We start from the raw sequence: 18,675 nt of genomic DNA, 5'->3' as shown, positions 1-18,675 counted from the left end.
CCCGACGAATGTATAAGAAGATCAAACACCTCACCTTAAAGCACTATGAAACAAGTAGTTCTATTGGAACAAAACTCCTAATCTTCCTAAACCTTATTCTTGCCATCATGAAAAGATAATCATGTAATCTAACATTCCTTGCACCCCACCAAAAGGGAGAAAATCTATAGAACTAATGGAGCAATAAAGCCAAAAGAATCCAATAACATCTTGTGCGGCATAGTTCATCGAAGAAATGCCAAAAACTCTACATAGAGCACTGATAGCCCAACAACAACACAATACTTGCTTAACCCATGTCACTATACTTCATTCAACATCTCAACTAAGAAAAATATCCAACTAGTAAGGATAACCTACACATAATATAAGTCTTCATCTACTGTAGTTCAGAAACTTACATTTCATTCTATCATACGATGCACTCAAAGTACCAGACATACAAAGTCAATAATAATAACCCCTAATCCTTCACACATTTGACAAACATATTAAGCTGATGTAAACACCACATGATCTAGGAATAGGTGACTAGCCACACCCAACCAACTCTAGGCTAGGCAAGGACTTCCTTCAAACCAATAGATAGGTGATCTAAAAAAAATGGCTCCACAAGCATGCATCGAAAAGGGAACCATCAGATCCTCAATGTATCAATACATAATCAATGGATCAAGAGAATCAAAGATTTATTCTACAATTAGTATGACTAACAGGCAACCACTTTAAACCACATCTAGGCTTTGTGGCAACTAAAACACACAATATGAGAGAGACATGTAAGCCATTCTGGCTATGAAAAGACTTCCCCCAAAAATCCATATAAAGTACCAATATTCATTTCTTTCAAAACTGGTTTCTCAACATAAACAATCATTCTTTGCAATGATAGTTGGAGCTATCCACCAACCGCTCAACAACTTAAATTCAAATTGATGATTACCTTGTACCCCAAAACACGCAATTCACACTCCTCTTAGAAACATCCACAATCAAGCATATATAACAATATTATTGTAATAAAACTCAACCATGAAAAACATGGTGAAAACAACATAAGCATACTTGTATAACACAAGCATAATAACAACTTCATTCTCACCAATGACCAGCGATATCTACCCCATTAATAAAACAATATCAAAATTTCAGAAATAAATTATATCAAGCATTAAGCCATAAACAACTTACCACATCACCGTAAAGGAATAGGGAGGGGTGAAACTATTGTCATCTGCACTCCAAAGACATTAATATATATCAAAGATATTTGAACCCATACCCTTCCTATATGTGCAAGTGTGTCAAATCTAAAGTCTTAAAACGCGCTCGCGTTTTGGGCTCCCTCCGCGTTCCCGCGCCACGGTCCTCTCGGCTGGCAACACGTATACACACAGCACGCCAACGTTTTTTGCTCACTGCGCGAACTGGCCCAGAACCAGCACCCACCACGTAAGGCTGAATGTGAGCAAGGCCCCGAGCAGGCCGAGGCCCAGCCCGTAGACGGCGAGCCAGCTGAGCAGCACGAGCTGGCCGCCAGGATGTAGGCGCTGGCCGCCACGATGCTGCGCCTACAGGAACTTCTGGATAGGGAGGCTGGTGGCGTACGCGAAGATCTGCGGGACGAGGCTGTAGGCGAACTCGGCGGCGGCGGCGGCGATCTGCGGCGACGCCGGCGATCTCCGGCGACTGTCCCAGCAGCAGCAGCGGCTCCGACAGCGCGTACACGGCCTGCGTCTTCGTCGTTGTGGGTGCGTCGCAGCCGCGGCTAGCTCTGTCCTCCCCGCCACCAGCTCTGTCCTCGCCGTTCCACCGTCACAGCCGCCGTCCTTTCGCCAGAAGTCATCGATTGTAAGTCTGTTTATTGTTCAGAGCTCACCATCCACAGATCCGTTTACCACCGTCATGTTCCCTGTTCGCAGTTCGATTTCCCCAAATCCGTTTGCCACCGTACGTGCCTGTCTGTGTGCGGCGCCCCTCGCCATACCCCGTCGTAACCTTCCGCCAGTTCGCCCATGCTGATCCTGTAGACCCACACGCAGCAGCTGCAGGAGAAGACGTGGTGTGGTGCGTTCCCCTCGTCAAAATCGCCGCTGCACGGATCCACATTTCCTCCACAACTCTGCACTGTCGAGGCATGGGCGACGAACCTGTTCTCCGGTCTGCGGCAACAAGGACAGTACCTCTTTCACTTTATTTATTATTAAATGCCTCCCTCTATCTCTATGCTCTCCCTCCCCTCTTCGCATTTTAGGTCCCTACATCTACCGCTGTCCTCGAGGACTCTTTGGGTTTGTTATTTTTTTGGAGTTGCCAGCTGCCGTGAGAGTCACTCGCTTTGCTGCTGAACCCTAGAACTTGCCAAGGCATCTGTTGGTGCGCGTGTTAGCTATTATTTTAGCCAGTCATTTGCTTTACAAGAAAGGACCAGATGAATCTGTCTTACGTTCTTGCTTTGTTTAAACCTAGCTAACGTGTTCTATTATACACTAACCTCTGTTTTCTTTGCTTCTTGTTCTTTTTCTAAAGGATACGACCTCCCAGCGATCGAGAGGACCCACAATGGGTTAGATCCCATAGTGCAACTCACGCTCTGGATGCGAGTTCATATACTTCGAAGAGGACGTCGATCTGAGACCTTCAGTAGAGATAACATCACAACATTTGGTATGGAACACTTTTGATCTATTTCTTTGGATGCACTTTTCGTGGGTTAACAATGTTGTTGTTCCCTGATTTGGTGTTTTCCTACTAAAGGACTTACCACAGTCAGCTCGAATGGTTTGTTTTTCCTTTGCGTATATGTACTTGTGTTTGTGTTTTTTTGGGTGGTGGGATCATGGTATACTGTTGGCAGGTTTTCACTCTTGCTACTGTGCTCGCTCTTTGATCATGTGCTTCTGTCGTGTCAGTGCCATGGTGTTGTGTTTCTTTTGTAATTGTGTAGTCTTAGCTCTGAGGCAGCGTTACCTCGGTTCCCACGTGTGGCTTTTTGGGAGTCGGTTTTCGTGTGTTGTTGACCCCTGCAGGTTACTCTATTCAAAGTTCTGAAAGTTTAGCTTATTAGGATATGTATCTACCTGTGCGTTGACCGCAAACATCTAGCTATTGCGTGTAAGGGGTTTCTGCAAAGAGTAAAAGGGTTCGCATATAAATTTGGTGGCCAATCTATTATTTCTTAGGCTACAAACAACATTGGCTTCGGATGGTGGGTCTTCTCCAAGGTGAAACCAAAACAGTTTGAATCAATGGTTTGAATTATGGTTACACAATAAGCATTAGCACAAAATATATTCAGAGATTCCCTGCAGTCTGATCCTCGCATACAGTTTAGTTGGGTGAGAAAAATAAATTTCATGCTTAATTGTGGTTGGGACTTCTTAGCTCCCTAGAGCTCTTTATTTATGCTTGCAGACGTTCGGGCTGTGTGCTCGGAACTTAGTTATCTCTCTTATTTATAGTTGCGGTTCTTTGTGCTATGGAACACCTGCCTTGCTACAGCCCCGATGATGTTGGTGGGACCCTTTTGTCTAAATGTGTTCCTGCATATGCCCTTTACCTCTTTACTGCTCTTCTTTTCCTGGTTGTGTCTATATTTGGTTCTTCTTCGTTTATATATTCTGAGATTGATTTTGTGTCCTTTGCTTCCTCTCATAGACCCTTATCACATACTGGTGCTGCCTTAGTTTAACTTCCTTTGCTTACCTACGGTTTGGGAATATTTGCTTTTGATGTCGACGTCAGCTGAATGTAGGCTTTTGCTGCTGTATAATTGTGCCTTGTCTCTTTTTGCCCTCCTTTTGTTGGTTCTATCCATGTTTTCTTTTTTTACATGTATGTGTTCTTATTGTTTATGTATTTACTTGTTCTTATTATTTACAATTGTTGCTTCAGGGATTTGCAACGTGCTTCCCCTTCTGCCCACGTGCTCGCTCCACTGAATACGCTGCGTATCAGGTATGTCGCAGGTTCTGCGTGCTCTATTTTATTTCCTGTACTTTGGTTAATTGTTATGGTTTACTTGTTACGTTTGCACTTGCTTCATACATCCATACTAGAATTTATCCTGTATGCTTCTCCTTTTTGGCCATCTTGGCTTTACCTCCCTACTTGCCGTTACCTCTGGTGGTTTTCAGAACTGATTCCAGTGTGATACCTGTGCTCTTGTCCCATACCTAGACACTCCATTTGCGATTCTATAAACTGTTGACCAATGGACCATGAGCCATGTCAGAGTACTGGTCGCTCTCCTGGAAATGAGAGGAAAAGGAGACCTACCACCTCTGGTTTGTTCCTTTGGCCACTTTTTCGTTTCTATTTACTGACTTGCGCTGTTTCTGGGTCCCCTGCTCGTTGCTCAATCTGTTTGCAAGATGATGACCTTGTTTCTTAACCAATGGTTGCCACAGACATACTTGTATTTTCTCCATCGGACATGACCGCTCAGACATCCTTGCTTAACCAACAATGCATCCCTATTTGGCCGACGTTTCCACTAAGACCTCGTACGTATCATGTACATCTATTGGGATTATGATGCATCACACGCTCATTCTTATGCTCTCCTCTTCGTTGTGACCTGGTAAAACATAGATCCTAGATCGTTGTTGCATTTCCCTAGAGAGGCTTCCACCTCCAATAGACACCGTCGAATTGAAGTGAGAAGGCGGACACGAGCTTGTGCAACACAGGCTCCATGCTCGACTCTACCTGCTCCTGTTGTTCCTCTAAAGGACTCCTACATTGCTCGCTTGAAAGGTCCCCTGCTAGGCGCTACAGTCTCCACATGCACGTGTCTTACCTCTGTTGTGTTTTGCTGATCCATTGTTGTTTTGTGTTCCTTCAGACAACAATCCATTCATTTCTTATTATGGTGGGCCGACGCACGAATGCCCTTTTTGCGGCGCCTTCTTTTGGTTCCAGGAGCGTGTCAAGAGTGCTTCTGCTGTAACTCAGCGGAGGATTGTCTACAACCTTTGTTGTAAGGGTGGGCGGATCAGGTTGGAGCCTTACAAAAAACCACCTGAACCTCTGCGAACTCTTCTGAGGTTTGATGGTGACGCTCGCTCAAAACGTTTTTTGCGCCAGATACGATATTACAACTCGCTTTTCGCTTTCACCTCCTTGGGTGCTGCCGTCGACAAGGCTATAAACAATGGTACTGCACCGTATGTTTTCCGAATTAACGGTGTGGTTCATCATCGAATTGGAACGTTGCTACCTCGTCCAGGTTCACGGCCCAAGTTTGCTCAGCTTTACATACATGATCCTGACGCTGAGCTCCAAAGTAGGCTCCACATTTTTGGGAGCGATGATGCTGGTGTTGCTTGCCCAGACTCCGCTGTTACACAGTCCTTGATGGAGATGCTTGACGCGCATAACGAGCTTGTAAAGGCCTTTCGTTGTGCTCGTGAACGCATAGAACAAACACACAATAGCGATATAACGTTACGTTTATTGGGCTGCAATACTAGACACGATGTCCAATATAATTTGCCTTCAAGCGGTGAGATAGCTGCCATAATTGTTGGTGATTACTCATCTTCTCAGTACACATACGATGTCCTTGTTCATGCTAAGAACCATGGTCTCAAACGTGTTTCACATTTGCATCCGTGTTATATGGCTCTGCAATATCCACTCCTTTTTCCCTATGGTGAACATGGATTCCATCTTGGCATTAGGTATGCGGATGATGACGTGAACGAACGAACAAAACGTAGATACACGACGATGCTTGAGTTTGTTAGATACCACACACACTATAGGTTGCGTGATGCAAACCCGTACACTTGCTATGGTAGGCTCAGTGATCAGATTGGTGTCGATGCGTATTCTACAATCGAAGCCTCTAGATTACAATTTATAGCTGACCACCAGAAAGATTTGCGATACGAAACAGTGCAGGGTGTGTCTGATGCCATTGATAAGGGTTTGGTTAGTGCTGATTCTGTTGGAAGCAGGATGGTCGTTCCTTCGTCGTTTACTGGTGGTAGAAGGTATCATGTCATGAACTACCAAGATGCTATGGCAATATGTAGAGTCTTTGGCCCTCCTGACTTGTTTGTGACCTTCACGTGCAACACTAAGTGGAAAGAAATAGCGGATGCCATTCGTTTTGAAACCGGACAACAGCCATGCGATCGCTTCGACATAGTTGTTCGTGTCTTCCACATGAAAGTCGATGAGTTCGTAGCTGATATCAGGGAGGGAAAGACGTTTGGCCCTGTACTTGCAGGTATGCTGACGTTTGTGGCCCTTTAGGTGTTCTTCCCACAACCTATTACTTTCCATATCAAAACCTCGTGTTTACACAAACATTTCTGCAGCGCTATATACTGTGGAGTTCCAGAAACGTGGCCTACCCCACATCCATTGCCTTGTTTGGCTGGCAAACCGCTCCTCCGACTTTGATGCCTCCACTATTGATGGATTTATTTGTGCTGAGTTACCTGATTTCAGGACTGACCCATTGGGATATGCGTTGGTTGACGAATTCATGATGCACGGCCCATGCGGTCAACACAACAAAAGATGCCCTTGTATGAAGAATGACAAATGCTCAAAAAACTACCCTAAGTCCTTCCAGGCTGAGACTATCGTTGATGATTTTGGATTCATGATCTATAAGAGACGCGATGATGATAGATACATTGTTAAGAATGGGGTTAAGCTAGATAACAGGAGCGTTGTTCCTTATAACATGTCATTGCTCAAAAAATATTGTGCACATATCAACGTTGAGTGGTGTAACAAATCAAACATGATTAAATACTTGTTTAAGTACGTTACTAAAGGAAGTGATCGAGCGAAGATATATTTTGAGGTGACGACAAAGACAGCCAACGCATCACCTGAACCTCAGGTAGCTCCTCGCAATGAAATTCAAGAGTACATCGATGCAAGATACCTATCCATATGTGAGGCCATCTGGCGTATTTTGGAGTTCGACATTCATTTTAGAATACCTGCGGTTGAACGTCTTGTTGTCCATTTGCCCAACAATAACTATGTTCGGTATGAACCAGGTGCTACCCTAACGTCTCTCCTAGAGTCCCCCGCAGCAAAAAGTTCCATGCTAACTGAGTGGTTTAACACCAATGCAAGAAATCCTGGATACCGACACCTAACATACTGTGATTTCCCTACTGAGTGGTCCTGGTACTCTTCGGATCGACTGTGGCGAAAAAGAACCCCTTGTCACAAAATTGGACGGATGTACTACGTTCATCCAACGGCCGGTGAACTGTACTACTTGCGCATGCTATTGATGATAGTTAAAGGTGCAATGAGTTATGTTGATCTAAGGACATTTAGCGGCACAATATATGCTACCTTTCGCGAGGCATGTGAGGCGAGGGGCCTTCTTGAGAGCGATAACGAATGGAGCCTTCTCTTTGACGAGGCCATCGTCTCTGCCTCATCGCACCAGCTACGCCAACTCTTTGTAACAGTTGCCCTCCATTGCTCGGTTGGCAATGTTCGTGCTTTATTTGATAAGTACTGGCTCTATTTCACGGATGACATTCACCGCTCACTCACCCACGCAATGGCCAATCCACGCTACGTTGTGCCACCGGAACAACTTATGCCGCTGCTAATAAAGAAGCTGACACAACTATTTTCTAATAGCGGAGGGAATATTGAAGACTTCAACTTGCCCAAATTGTCTGCACAAAATGATCCCATGTACGAAAATAGGCTGCTTAACGATGAACTTGACGTTGAACCGTTGGTGTTGTCCATGCAAGGCCAATCTCTTCTGTCCCAACTAAATACCGATCAGAGACATGTCTATGATACCATTATCGATAGAGTTCTATCTTCCTTACCCGGATTTTTCTTTGTCTCTGGCCATGGTGGCACAGGGAAAACCTTCCTATGGAATACTCTGATTGCGAACATCAGATCGAAAGGAAAGATAGTACTTGCCGTTGCTTCCTCAGGTGTTGCTTCTTTGCTAATGCCTAAAGGACGAACCGCACATTCACGTTTCAAGATACCTTTCGACATGAATGAAACAACCATGTGTACTATTAGGCGAGGGACAATGCTTGCTGAACTCATACAGGTATCCTCATTGATTGTATGGGACGAAGCGCCAATGACGCATCGACATTGCTTTGAGGCCTTAGACAGAACCATGCGCGATATCCTCTCAGAGGACGAACCTGCGAACGCGATTATCCCGTTTGGTGGCAAAGTCGTTGTCTTGGGCGGCGATTTTCGTCAGATTCTGCCAGTTGTTCGTAAGGGTTCACGATCTGCGATTGTTAATGCTTGCATTACCAACTCTAGGCTTTGGCGCCATGTCAGCTTCTTGAGCCTACATACGAACATGCGTCTTGCCAACCCATGCCTACCGTCGGAAAAGCGTGATGCTCTTGCTGAATTTAGCAAATGGGTTCTGTCCATCGGAGATGGAACTGTTCCTGTTGAGAAGATGGACGACGAGGCCGAGCCTTCGTGGATCACGATCCCTCCCGATCTATTGATTCATGATGACGGTGACAAGATCCTAGCACTTATAACTGAAGTGTACCCGAATTTTATTGCGAATCATCGAAATTATGATTACCTAGCTGTGCGGGCTATCATTTGTCCTAATAATTCAACTGTTGATGACATCAACGAGCGTATTGTTTCAATGGTACCTGGCAGTGGCGTCGAGTGCATTAGCTGTGACACAATTTCAAAATCAGCAGAACACATTCCAGATTTTGATGTGCTTTACCCAACTGAATTCCTCAATTCCATAAATGCACCCAATTTTCCTTGCCACAAACTTGTGCTTAAAGAGGGTGCGATGGTGATGCTGCTTCGCAATCTGAACCAAACTATGGGCCTTTGTAATGGGACAAGGCTTCTTATTTCCCAGCTAGGTCAACGTGTTCTACGATGCATAATACTCACAGGATCCAGGATTGGCGATGAGGTATTCATTCCACGGATTGCGCTGAACACAACGAACGTAAAATGGCCTTTCACTTTGCAGAGGACCCAGTTCCCATTACGCATCTGCTATGCCATGACAATAAATAAAAGCCAAGGACAAACACTTTCCACTGTTGGCCTCTACCTAAAGAAACCAGTATTTACACATGGCCAACTCTATGTTGCTGTTTCGCGTGCGACATCCAGGGAGGGGCTTAGAATTGTGATCGAAAACGATGATGGTTCCTGTGGCTCCTGTACTCGAAATGTTGTTTACCACGAGGTCTTAGATGCTGCGCTAGCAGCATCGTCGTAGCGCAGCTCACCTATTCCAGATCTCATTTGTGTACAGATGTGCATATTGTAGATACATTTATGTACCATACTGCTGCCCCTTCCATTTTTTTGGTTTTGAAATTTTCTATGTGCGCACCACTCATCGATCGTACCTCTTTTGTACTAAGGTGTTTGTTCTGACATTCAGCATGTTTACTTCATCTCTTACTCTCAACACATACTCACTGGACAAATGTTCTTGTCCCTCTTTTGCCTTTACTTTGCAGATGGCAGAGGTTCTGATTGGTAGCCTTATGATTGGGAATTGCAGTGACCGGTTGTGTGTCCGTGTCTCCCGTATGTGGGAATTTTATGATCCTCAGGATGAGTCGAAGCTCCTCCACGCTGATATGGTCCTCATCGATGAGGAGGTACGCAATCTTATTAATACATGGACATTGATCTAGATTTGAATTAAGGCAGCATTCCCACAGACTTATTGGTTCTGGTGCATTAACTTCATCCCACAAAATTATTCCAGACTTGTCCTTGTATGCTACTCGGAATATGGCAGCAACTTCTTCTTGAAAATGTTAACATAATCCAATAAATATGTAACCACATTCTAAATATATGATACTCCCTCCAGTTAGCTTCTTATTACGACAATCAGTCTGGCTTCAGTCCCTCTCAGATATAATGGTTACCTCACTTATAATATTGAAACACATAATATCACTGAAAATTATGCCAAAATTGTATAGTGACAGAGGCATTTCTTTTATTTTCTGCAGGGTGGCAGTGCTCATGCTCAAATATACCCTCCACTTGCTGCCGTTTTCAAGCCCATGATAAAGGAGGGCAATGTCTACAACGTCTCCTACGTTCAGATCAAGAAAGCAAATAGGATGTACAAGCCTGTTGACAATGATATCATGATCGGTTTCACAAAATGGACGATAGTCGAGGAGCTTATTGAAGTGCCACCGGCTTTTCCAGAGCTTGTTTACTCCCTCACTCCCTTTGACCAGCTTACAACCCTTGTGGACATTAGGGAGTATTTCATAGGTACATAGCATGAATCCATCCTGCGTTTTACACAGTTCAACCAAATGCTCTCTTGTCACTCTATATTGTTATGTAAAATAGATGTCATTGGCGCGGTCACCATGATCTCGGATGTCGCAACCATTCGTACAAAGATGCGCCAGACTCAAACAGCAAAGAGATCTGTCACTATACAAAATGAGAGGTTAGTTACTTACCTCTGCAGCAAGTTGTTTTACCCATGAGGTTATACCTGTGACTCGTTTTAATCGTGTTTGTAGCTGTACTCCCCTTGAGGTTGTGTTGTGGGGTGAGCAGGCAACCTCCTTCCCGGCGGATCAGATTAGTATTGCCGGCCAGGACTCACTCCAGATTATTATCTTTGTTGGTACTCTTGCTAGATCCTATGCTGGTATGTTTGTCTAACCTTGCTATTTACACTTCTATTAAGACTCTATGTTTACCCAAGGTTTCAAACCTTTCAGGTACCACTTCGCTGACAGGTGGATCGTCTTGCAAATGGTACGTGAATCCGCAGGTACCAGAAGCAACAAGCCTTGCAGCCAGGTACCATAAACACGTCGCCCGCTTCCCTTGAACGCCAAAAAATATAGGTCTACCCTTTATATGTCCAGTTCGCTTGTCTACTTTTTTAGCTTGCAGCATAAAAGGAGCCCAATTATGGCTGCTGCTGGTTCGACGCAGCATGTGCCGAGGATTTCTACCGCTGAGCATAAGAAAGTATCTGAAATCAAACACCTGCATCCATTCAAGCATGAGGTGGTTCCTTTCATGCTAATCGACTACATCTTTTTATACACTCTTCTTATGTGCCTAAGAGAACAATGCTAACCCCTGTACTGCCTCATTTAACTGTTTTTTAGAAAGTTGAGTGGTTGATTACAGTTACCGTTCTTAAGATTGATCAACTATGGTGGTACGAGTCCTGTAGAAAGTGCCTCAAGAAAACAAAGCCTCATGGTGATGCCTATAAATGCTCGGACTCTGGTTGTGGCCATGTTGGTCCGCCTAATCCAAGGTATGTGATGTTTCTTGGTCTGGTACATCTATGCCTGCTGAATCCTTAATCATACATCTGTGACTGCTACTTTATGTGCAGGTACAGGTTGCTCATCACAGCAGGAGATGAGACAGGCGAGACTGATTTCATATTATTTGGACGTATGGCACAGCGCATTGTTAAGAAACCACTTGACATCTTGATCGCGGATAATCCAGCCGGATTTATTCCTGATGAAATAACTAGGCTGATGGAAAAGGTGTACACATTCAACGTAAGCTTCACAGACAGCACCATTGCTTTAGGCAATGTGTGTTTCCAGGTTAACACGATTGTCGCCGAGATTGGTGATGGAGGTCAGGTTCCAATTTCACCCAGTGGATCCCAACCTTCATCAATTTCGTCTGCGCGGGCTGCATCCAAGTCTACATCAGCAGACTCTGTCCCAACTGGAGGTACCTCTTCTCAGACACCACAGAGCACCAAAAGCTACAGCAAGGATAAGGTAACCCATGCTTTCGAACACTCAATACATTTGTTGTTGCCACCAACTCAGGTTGCCTTACAGACTATGCACTTCGATGTAGCGTGCAAGGTCGCCAACGCCACTCTCAAAAGGTGGGTCCTCAGCTACCAGGCAGGTTGCGAGAAAGATATTGGGAGGCTCAGCTGTTAAAACTGGTGATGGCCATGACTTGGCTTCTGGCATTGCTGATTCTAGGTACATCCTCTGCCTCTCTGTGCCTTCTTGCTTCCATTCCTGTTGTTGCTTCCATTCCTGTCGTATGCTGGGCCAACAGTAACTCGTATGCTTCCATTCCTGTCGTTCCAGACTCAAGTAAAAACAATCCAGAAACCCTGCAACATAGTGGACATGTATCATCTGATGTTTTCTAGGCCAAACGCCATATTTGTAGGAAAGTTGGGTTGGTAATGGAACTGCCATTACTTTTAGTTATGCTGCATGACAAAACAATCTCAATTTAAGACTGCCAAACCTTAAACCTACCACGAGTTTAGTCATTGGAAAACTATAACAAGGGTGATAATAGCATAAAACATACCTGTGCAAAGAGCTCGGAAGTTCTCTATAGGAAAAACAAGTTGTAGGGGCATTAGTTTTCTCTTATCTCATGAGAAGATAGTTTTGAATAGTTAACAATAAGTTCATAATACCTGCTGTCTTAGGAACAGTCTTCCCAAAAAAACCCCATGACAATCCGACCTATGAAAGCTGCTGAAGATTTTCTAAGCACTGGTGAGAGAGACCAAATAGCTAGACATCTAAAGTGGCCCTATTGCTCCATCGTACGCCGTAGCGTGCTGATCTGACTATCTGACATTGAGAAAGTGAGAGGGTGGCGCAACAAACCTGCGGGCTGGCCGTCAATCTCGACATCGAAGTAGACCTTGTGGGTAACCTCCGTTAGGTCCTTCTTAGCCTAACAAATCAGCAGCCAGACACAACAGTTAGTTGCTTGGATCCCGATCCAACAATCCAATCAAACAGAAACTAGCGCGAGCGTCTGAAACAGTCACATCTGCTCCTTGAAACAGTCACATCTGCTCCAGTCAAGACCCTGTTTGTGTAGCCTTGAGGTTGTATACATGTGCTTAATATCTTTCTTTGGTATAACATTAACTTCAGAGACCCCGCGCATAATATTTATGGAACTTTATACTCACATTCTTATATTTGTTTGCAGCCTTAACAAACCTGCAGTCTGAACACGTCACAGATGATGTCTTGCCTTTTGTGGATGTACATCTTGGTCATCTCTGTTTAGCGCTTTTGTGGATGGATTGTTCAGCTGGCTTTAGTAGATGGAATGGCTCTGCACTTGTAGCTGCGTAATGTTTGTGCCTAGCTGTCTGGATTGTGCCAGCCAAGAGTTGGCTCTAAGTACCTTGTAAATAGCTTTGGTTTAGTTGCATGTCCCCCGCTGTATCGACTAGCCGTAAACTTGGACCATGTAATCTTATTATGTACCAATTTCCAGCTGAAACAAGCCTCAACGTCATACTATGGTGCACGTTTAAGTGCGGTGCTACAACTTTAATGTGAATTATTTTCGATATAATCGTGTTCTATGTTCTGTTGAGTATCTGTTTTCTCTCTCTGAACTAAACAATTTTGTTTGAGATTTAATCATCCTCCATTTAATTTGATTATAGCGTGTATAACTGTGTATTCATATTTTACCTGTGCTAGATAGGGCGCCCGAAGGGGCGCCGCCTGATCTAGTTTATCTTCAAATTGCCAAGAATCTAAAGCCTATACTTTGATACCAACTGTAACACCCCGGGATCCACAAACACCCCAGAATGCTACTAAACTACACATCTAATATTCATACATAAAATTTCGACAGCATCTCCTTTGAAAATTGCATAAATGGGGGAAGCAACAAAGTATAAATAGATATCATGATAAGAAAACATATAAGACATTAATAATCTGCTAGCAATGGGAAGACAACCATAACAACATGAACTGAATTAATCAGTGCGCACGACTAGTTAAAAACAAACATCCTTTGACAAGAAGTTTCTAATTAAATCATGGCTGCGTCTGGGCAGCATTATTATGAGAATGAAGGTGGATGTGCTGCTACTTCCCACTCCCCTTGATGAGCAACAAGCACCTGCATTGAGTAATGCAAGAGTGAGAAGAAACATCTCAGCAAGCTAATTGTTCTGACGAGATATTTAAACCACAAATTGAATTCATCAACATTTTAAAAGAGTCACAATTAAAAATCAGAAATGCTTGTAGATATAGAACTCAGTAGTCCCACTATAACCAATACCATCTCATTTCCTCGAACAACCACAATAGGTTCTATAACACTTCCCTGCGTCAACAATACCTGCAAATATAACTTCAATGTATGCATAGGAATGCAATGTGTAGGTACTCTATCTTCATACCTCTTGGGGTATAAAACCACATCATCTGCAAATATCACTTCAATGAATGCATATGTCCTCTGCCTTCATACCTCTAAGGGTATGAAGCCGCATCGTACCCCTTCTCGGGCAACGTACGATGCTAAGTTGTACCGGTACGGTCGGACCATAGGTCACGACAAAACTTCATATGCAAATGAGTCATGCAATGTATATGGCATGCTACATTTATCAATAAACTTCACTTCCTTCAGATACAACACAAACCTCAAATAATACTTCATTTACCTTCAGATACAATACCAACCTCAAATAATACTTCATTTACCTTCAGGGGTGTGAATTAATCTCATGAGTCATACTCAAATCATAATCATCATCAATATATGATTGAGCATCAGTATAATGCAAGCAAGTAAAGCATCACCATAGAGTCCAATTATGAAAGAATCTGATACTTCTGAATATTAGAGTGTAGGCGATAGAAATAACAGGTCAGAACGGAAGCAACCACCGCTACATTCACTTGCCTTCATCGAAGAAGAAGAAATGTACTAGACATGATCTGGAGTGTAGCCACCTGCTAGTGGGCATAAAACTTAGTACAAATATTTCACAAACATTTGCCATCAATCAACAAAACACTCCTACACTTGAAACCAAGACCCAGTGGAAAGACTCCCACCCTGAACCACATGCCATACAGCAGCAACGCTGTTTGTTAATTTTGTATCTTTAAAATTAAAACAGCGGTGATATCAAACAAATACTCTAGGAGTATCTACACAAAATACTCTACAACTTCAGTATTCAATAGATAATTAAATTCTGCCATCTACAAGTTCTAAAACATCTGACAAGATAACTGACTGAATCTGTTTTAGACAGCAGTATGGTTAACTTTAAAATTCGATATCTCCAAAACTGCTGAACCAAAAATTATGAAATTCTGCTGGAAGTAAGAACTTTTATCCCTCTACAAAAGTCTCCATAGTTGGAAGAGCCAATTCGGCCATTTACTAGATGAAACCCACCAGTGAACAGACCCACTCATTTTTGTCAGGTAAACAGGAACAGCCACAGTAAAACAAACATAACTGGAGTTTCACAAATCATATGAATGCACTCTTTAACAATCTGGAAAGCTTATAAAATTATCTACAACTTCTTTTACCAACCCACAGTTTAATTCTGTTGATAAAATTGCCTAAATCTTAAGAGAACAGATTCTGCACAGAATTATGAGACTGAAAAACTGCTATAGTAAAACTGCAATAACTTTCTGGTCGGATGTCCGATTGAGGTGTTCTTCGTGGCCACGGAAAGATCTACAAATTATCTACGACTCATACATAGACTTTTTATTTTTTTGAGGTCACTAAGACCACGGAAAACTGGCATGAACAGAAACTGTCGAATCTGCCATTCTGCAGAAAACTAAATTCGAGATCAAAACCTAACCCCACATCAAATCCAACCTCTAATCCTTTAATTCCCATGATCCACAACCTCCAAAAGCCTATAATTACAGGGAGGAACAAGGATCTCATCCATACCTAGGGTTTCCCCAAGAAATCTTCAAGAGGAGATGGGGAAGAACATCTCCTTGATCCTCTCTTCCTCTTCAATTCAACGTGCCCCTCCTTTTCTCGATCCTTGCTGCGTAGGGGGAGATCTTGGGGGAGGAAGCAATGGAGGATGGCTGCCATAGGGGGAGGGGGCGTCCAGCCAAGGGGGAGAAAAAAGGGGTGGCGGCCAAGAGGGGGGGTGAAGGGAAAAAAAGGGGTGGCCACCTAGGGTTTTTGTGGGAGAAAGAAACGACGCCTCAGATGACTTCTATCTTTGCATCCAATGGCCCACAACCCTTTACCTCATCCACGCACCAGAGATTAACTTTTGGTCAACATTTTTTTTTGGGATATTACATTTCACCACAGGTCGGTGAGTGCACCTCAATGGCCCTAGCTGCAATATCAATAACTGCATGATGTCTTGTTAACCAGTCAGTTCCCAATATGATATCCACGCTATCCAAACCCAATATGAGGAGGGTGGTTTTAATTATTAGACTACCAAACTTTATGGGCACATGTCTGTTAATTTGGTAGATGGCAACCCTGCCTCCTGGCGTTGAAATTGTAATACCCCCATTGGTGTGGTGAAAAGGTAGTTGGCACTTGGCACTAAATTTGGCACTGATAAAACTGTGTGATGCACCCGAATCAAAAAGAATAATAGCAGGATAATTCAAAACTGAAAAGATACCAGTCATGATGGGTGCTCCCTCTGGAATATCAGCCATGGTGGTGAAGTTCAGCCTGCCTTGCCTCACTTGCACCTTCTGCCTCTTGCCTTGGTTCTGATTAACATTCTGTCCCTGCCTCTGCTGGTTCCTGGGGCAATTCTTGGCATAGTGTCTGGTGTTACCACAAGTGAAACACTTGTTGTCATTCACCTGACGATATTGCTGCTGCTGTTGATTGTTCCTCTAAGCTAGAAACTAGGTGCGGTTGGGTGCCTGCTGCTACTGCTGTGGTCGGATCACCCAACGTCCTTGCTGCTGCTGAGGTCCTCTGTTCTGAGGGTCAGACACAATCCTGAAGCGTTGTGGCTGAGCTGAAGGTCCTGCCACAGTGGTCTTCCTCTTCTTCTCTGCCTGACAAGCTGTGATACAGTCCTCCTGAGAAATGGCCATGTTGACTAACTCATTATAGTTGTTGGCCCTGACTGTGTTGAGACGGTCACGGAGCTTAGTGCTGAGCCCCCTCCTGAACCTGTCCCTCTTCTTCTCGTCCGTGTCTGCATGATACCCAGCATACTGGCACATGTCATTGAAGGCCTGAGCATACTGTAACACTGTCCGGTTTCCCTGAGTGAGTGCCAGAAACTCGTTGAGCTTTCGGTCCATAATGCCTGCTGGTATATGGTGCCCCCTGAAAGCTGCCTTGAACTCTCTCCATTCCACCTCACGGTCATCTGGCTGCATAGCAAGAAAATGGTCCCACCATGTCCGCGCGAGTCCACGAAGCTGCTGGGTGGCGAACCTGACCTTAGTGACCTCTGAACAAACTCCATGGAGTAGCGGGAATTCGGATTCCACTACTCTCAACCAAACATCTGCATCAAGTGGGTCCTCTGCCCTAGTGAACAATGGTGGTTGGGTACTGAGGAACTCCTGGTAGGTGGCTGCCGCGGGGTGACGCTGATGGTCACTACCACCATAGTGCTGAGGTGGCGGCTGACGCTGAGCTAGCTGTCTCAAGATCTCATTTTGCCGAGCCATCAGCTCCTGCAGAGTAGGAGGCGGTGGCGGTGGTGGAGGAACGCGCTCATTTTGACCACGACGTGCTCTCCCGGCCATCTGAAAAATCACATATATTTTCAATAACCCAACTTTGAGGTTCAAGGTTCAATCGCGGTGAAAGAGTCAAAAGGCGAAACCGATAGATTCTTACATAATCATAAAAGATTTCACATGGCATAAACTTTTCTTCTTAAATTAAGACTGACATCATTCATCAACCATGCTTCCAAAAGCGTTTTTCGCGGTTACATCAATACCCCAAAAGACTCAACTCTATCTAGCCTAGTACCCTAGGGGTGCAAAAGCTAAGCTAGCTTCGAGGAGTTCTACCATCACCGACTTCTAACTCTATCCCTGTGACCTAGTGAGCAAACGAGGCAACACTCGATTCGGGGGAAGGGGGTCTCCCTGAGCCAGTAGTGTCCAAGCTGAAGGCAGGCTCCTCTCCTCCCTCGATGTCGACATCCTCGTTGGCCTCCATGTCCTGGATCTCCTGGTGATGCATATCCAGGTGCTCGTTAGCCTCGGCAAGCTGCTGCTGGGTGTTAATTAACTGATCCTCGAGAACCTCGATGGTGTTCTCCCTTGTTCACACCAGTTCTTCAAGCTCTTGGATCTCATTTGACAGTTGCTCCACCTGTAAGTCCTTTTCCACCATCTCAGTGGATAAGTCAACCACAAGCTCCTCTCTGTTATCCAAAGTGATCTTAGTTGCCTCCAACAATGCCATCAGATGGGACATTGCCTCACCACGCATCACTTGCAGATGATACAGGGCATTCATGCACCGCACCGTCAAGTGAGCAGTCTGGCCTGGGTAGATAGCCCAGATGTCCTTGGCATGCTCCACTCGGTCCTTCCACATTGGGTCGTCCTCCTTCTCAGCGGGGAACAAGCCAATGGGGTGAGTGGACAGCTCTAAGGGGTGGAATCCGTAGAAGGTGGTCAGTCCGTGAAGGGCAATCGCCTCGATCGTATCCTCAGCCCGGTATCCAAAGGACTCAGAGTCCAGCGAACGCCAGCCTGGCTGCAGGGGATGAGGCTCCAGGGTCATCCTCACCCTACAGCGGGGCACTCGGTGCTTCTCGAACTGCTGCACCGCGTACTGAGGAGGCGTCGTGTAACCGGCCCCCTGAAGCACCTCCCACAAAATACGGGGGAAACCCTCTCGTGCAAGCCCATC

The 18,675-nt window shown here is 44.6% G+C and overlaps 1 protein-coding gene and 1 long non-coding RNA gene across 2 annotated transcripts; one reads left to right on the top strand and one right to left on the bottom strand.

Annotated features, from left to right (window-relative positions):
* Positions 1–9,620: 9,620 nt before the first annotated feature.
* On the top strand, positions 9,621–10,199 carry LOC118473442 (uncharacterized; the record flags this gene model as incomplete). The annotated part of the gene is made up of 2 exons (XM_035962822.1): positions 9,621–9,641; positions 10,005–10,199. Coding segments are annotated over exons 1-2 (216 nt in total), but the record flags the coding sequence as incomplete, so codon positions are not given.
* A 2,120-nt stretch (positions 10,200–12,319) lies between these two features.
* Positions 12,320–12,758, bottom strand: LOC103638327 (uncharacterized). The gene is made up of 3 exons (XR_558698.2): positions 12,651–12,758; positions 12,455–12,503; positions 12,320–12,366 (listed from the first exon to the last, which is right to left on the bottom strand). It is a non-coding gene; the product is annotated as an uncharacterized lncRNA (long non-coding RNA).
* Between the last annotated feature and the right edge of the window lie 5,917 nt (positions 12,759–18,675).

Source organism: Zea mays, chromosome 9, assembly GCF_902167145.1.
Source record: "Zea mays cultivar B73 chromosome 9, Zm-B73-REFERENCE-NAM-5.0, whole genome shotgun sequence".
Taxonomy (NCBI): domain Eukaryota; kingdom Viridiplantae; phylum Streptophyta; class Magnoliopsida; order Poales; family Poaceae; genus Zea; species Zea mays.
The sequence above is the reverse complement of the archived record's forward strand: the minus strand, read 5'-3'. Positions and strand labels throughout refer to the sequence as shown.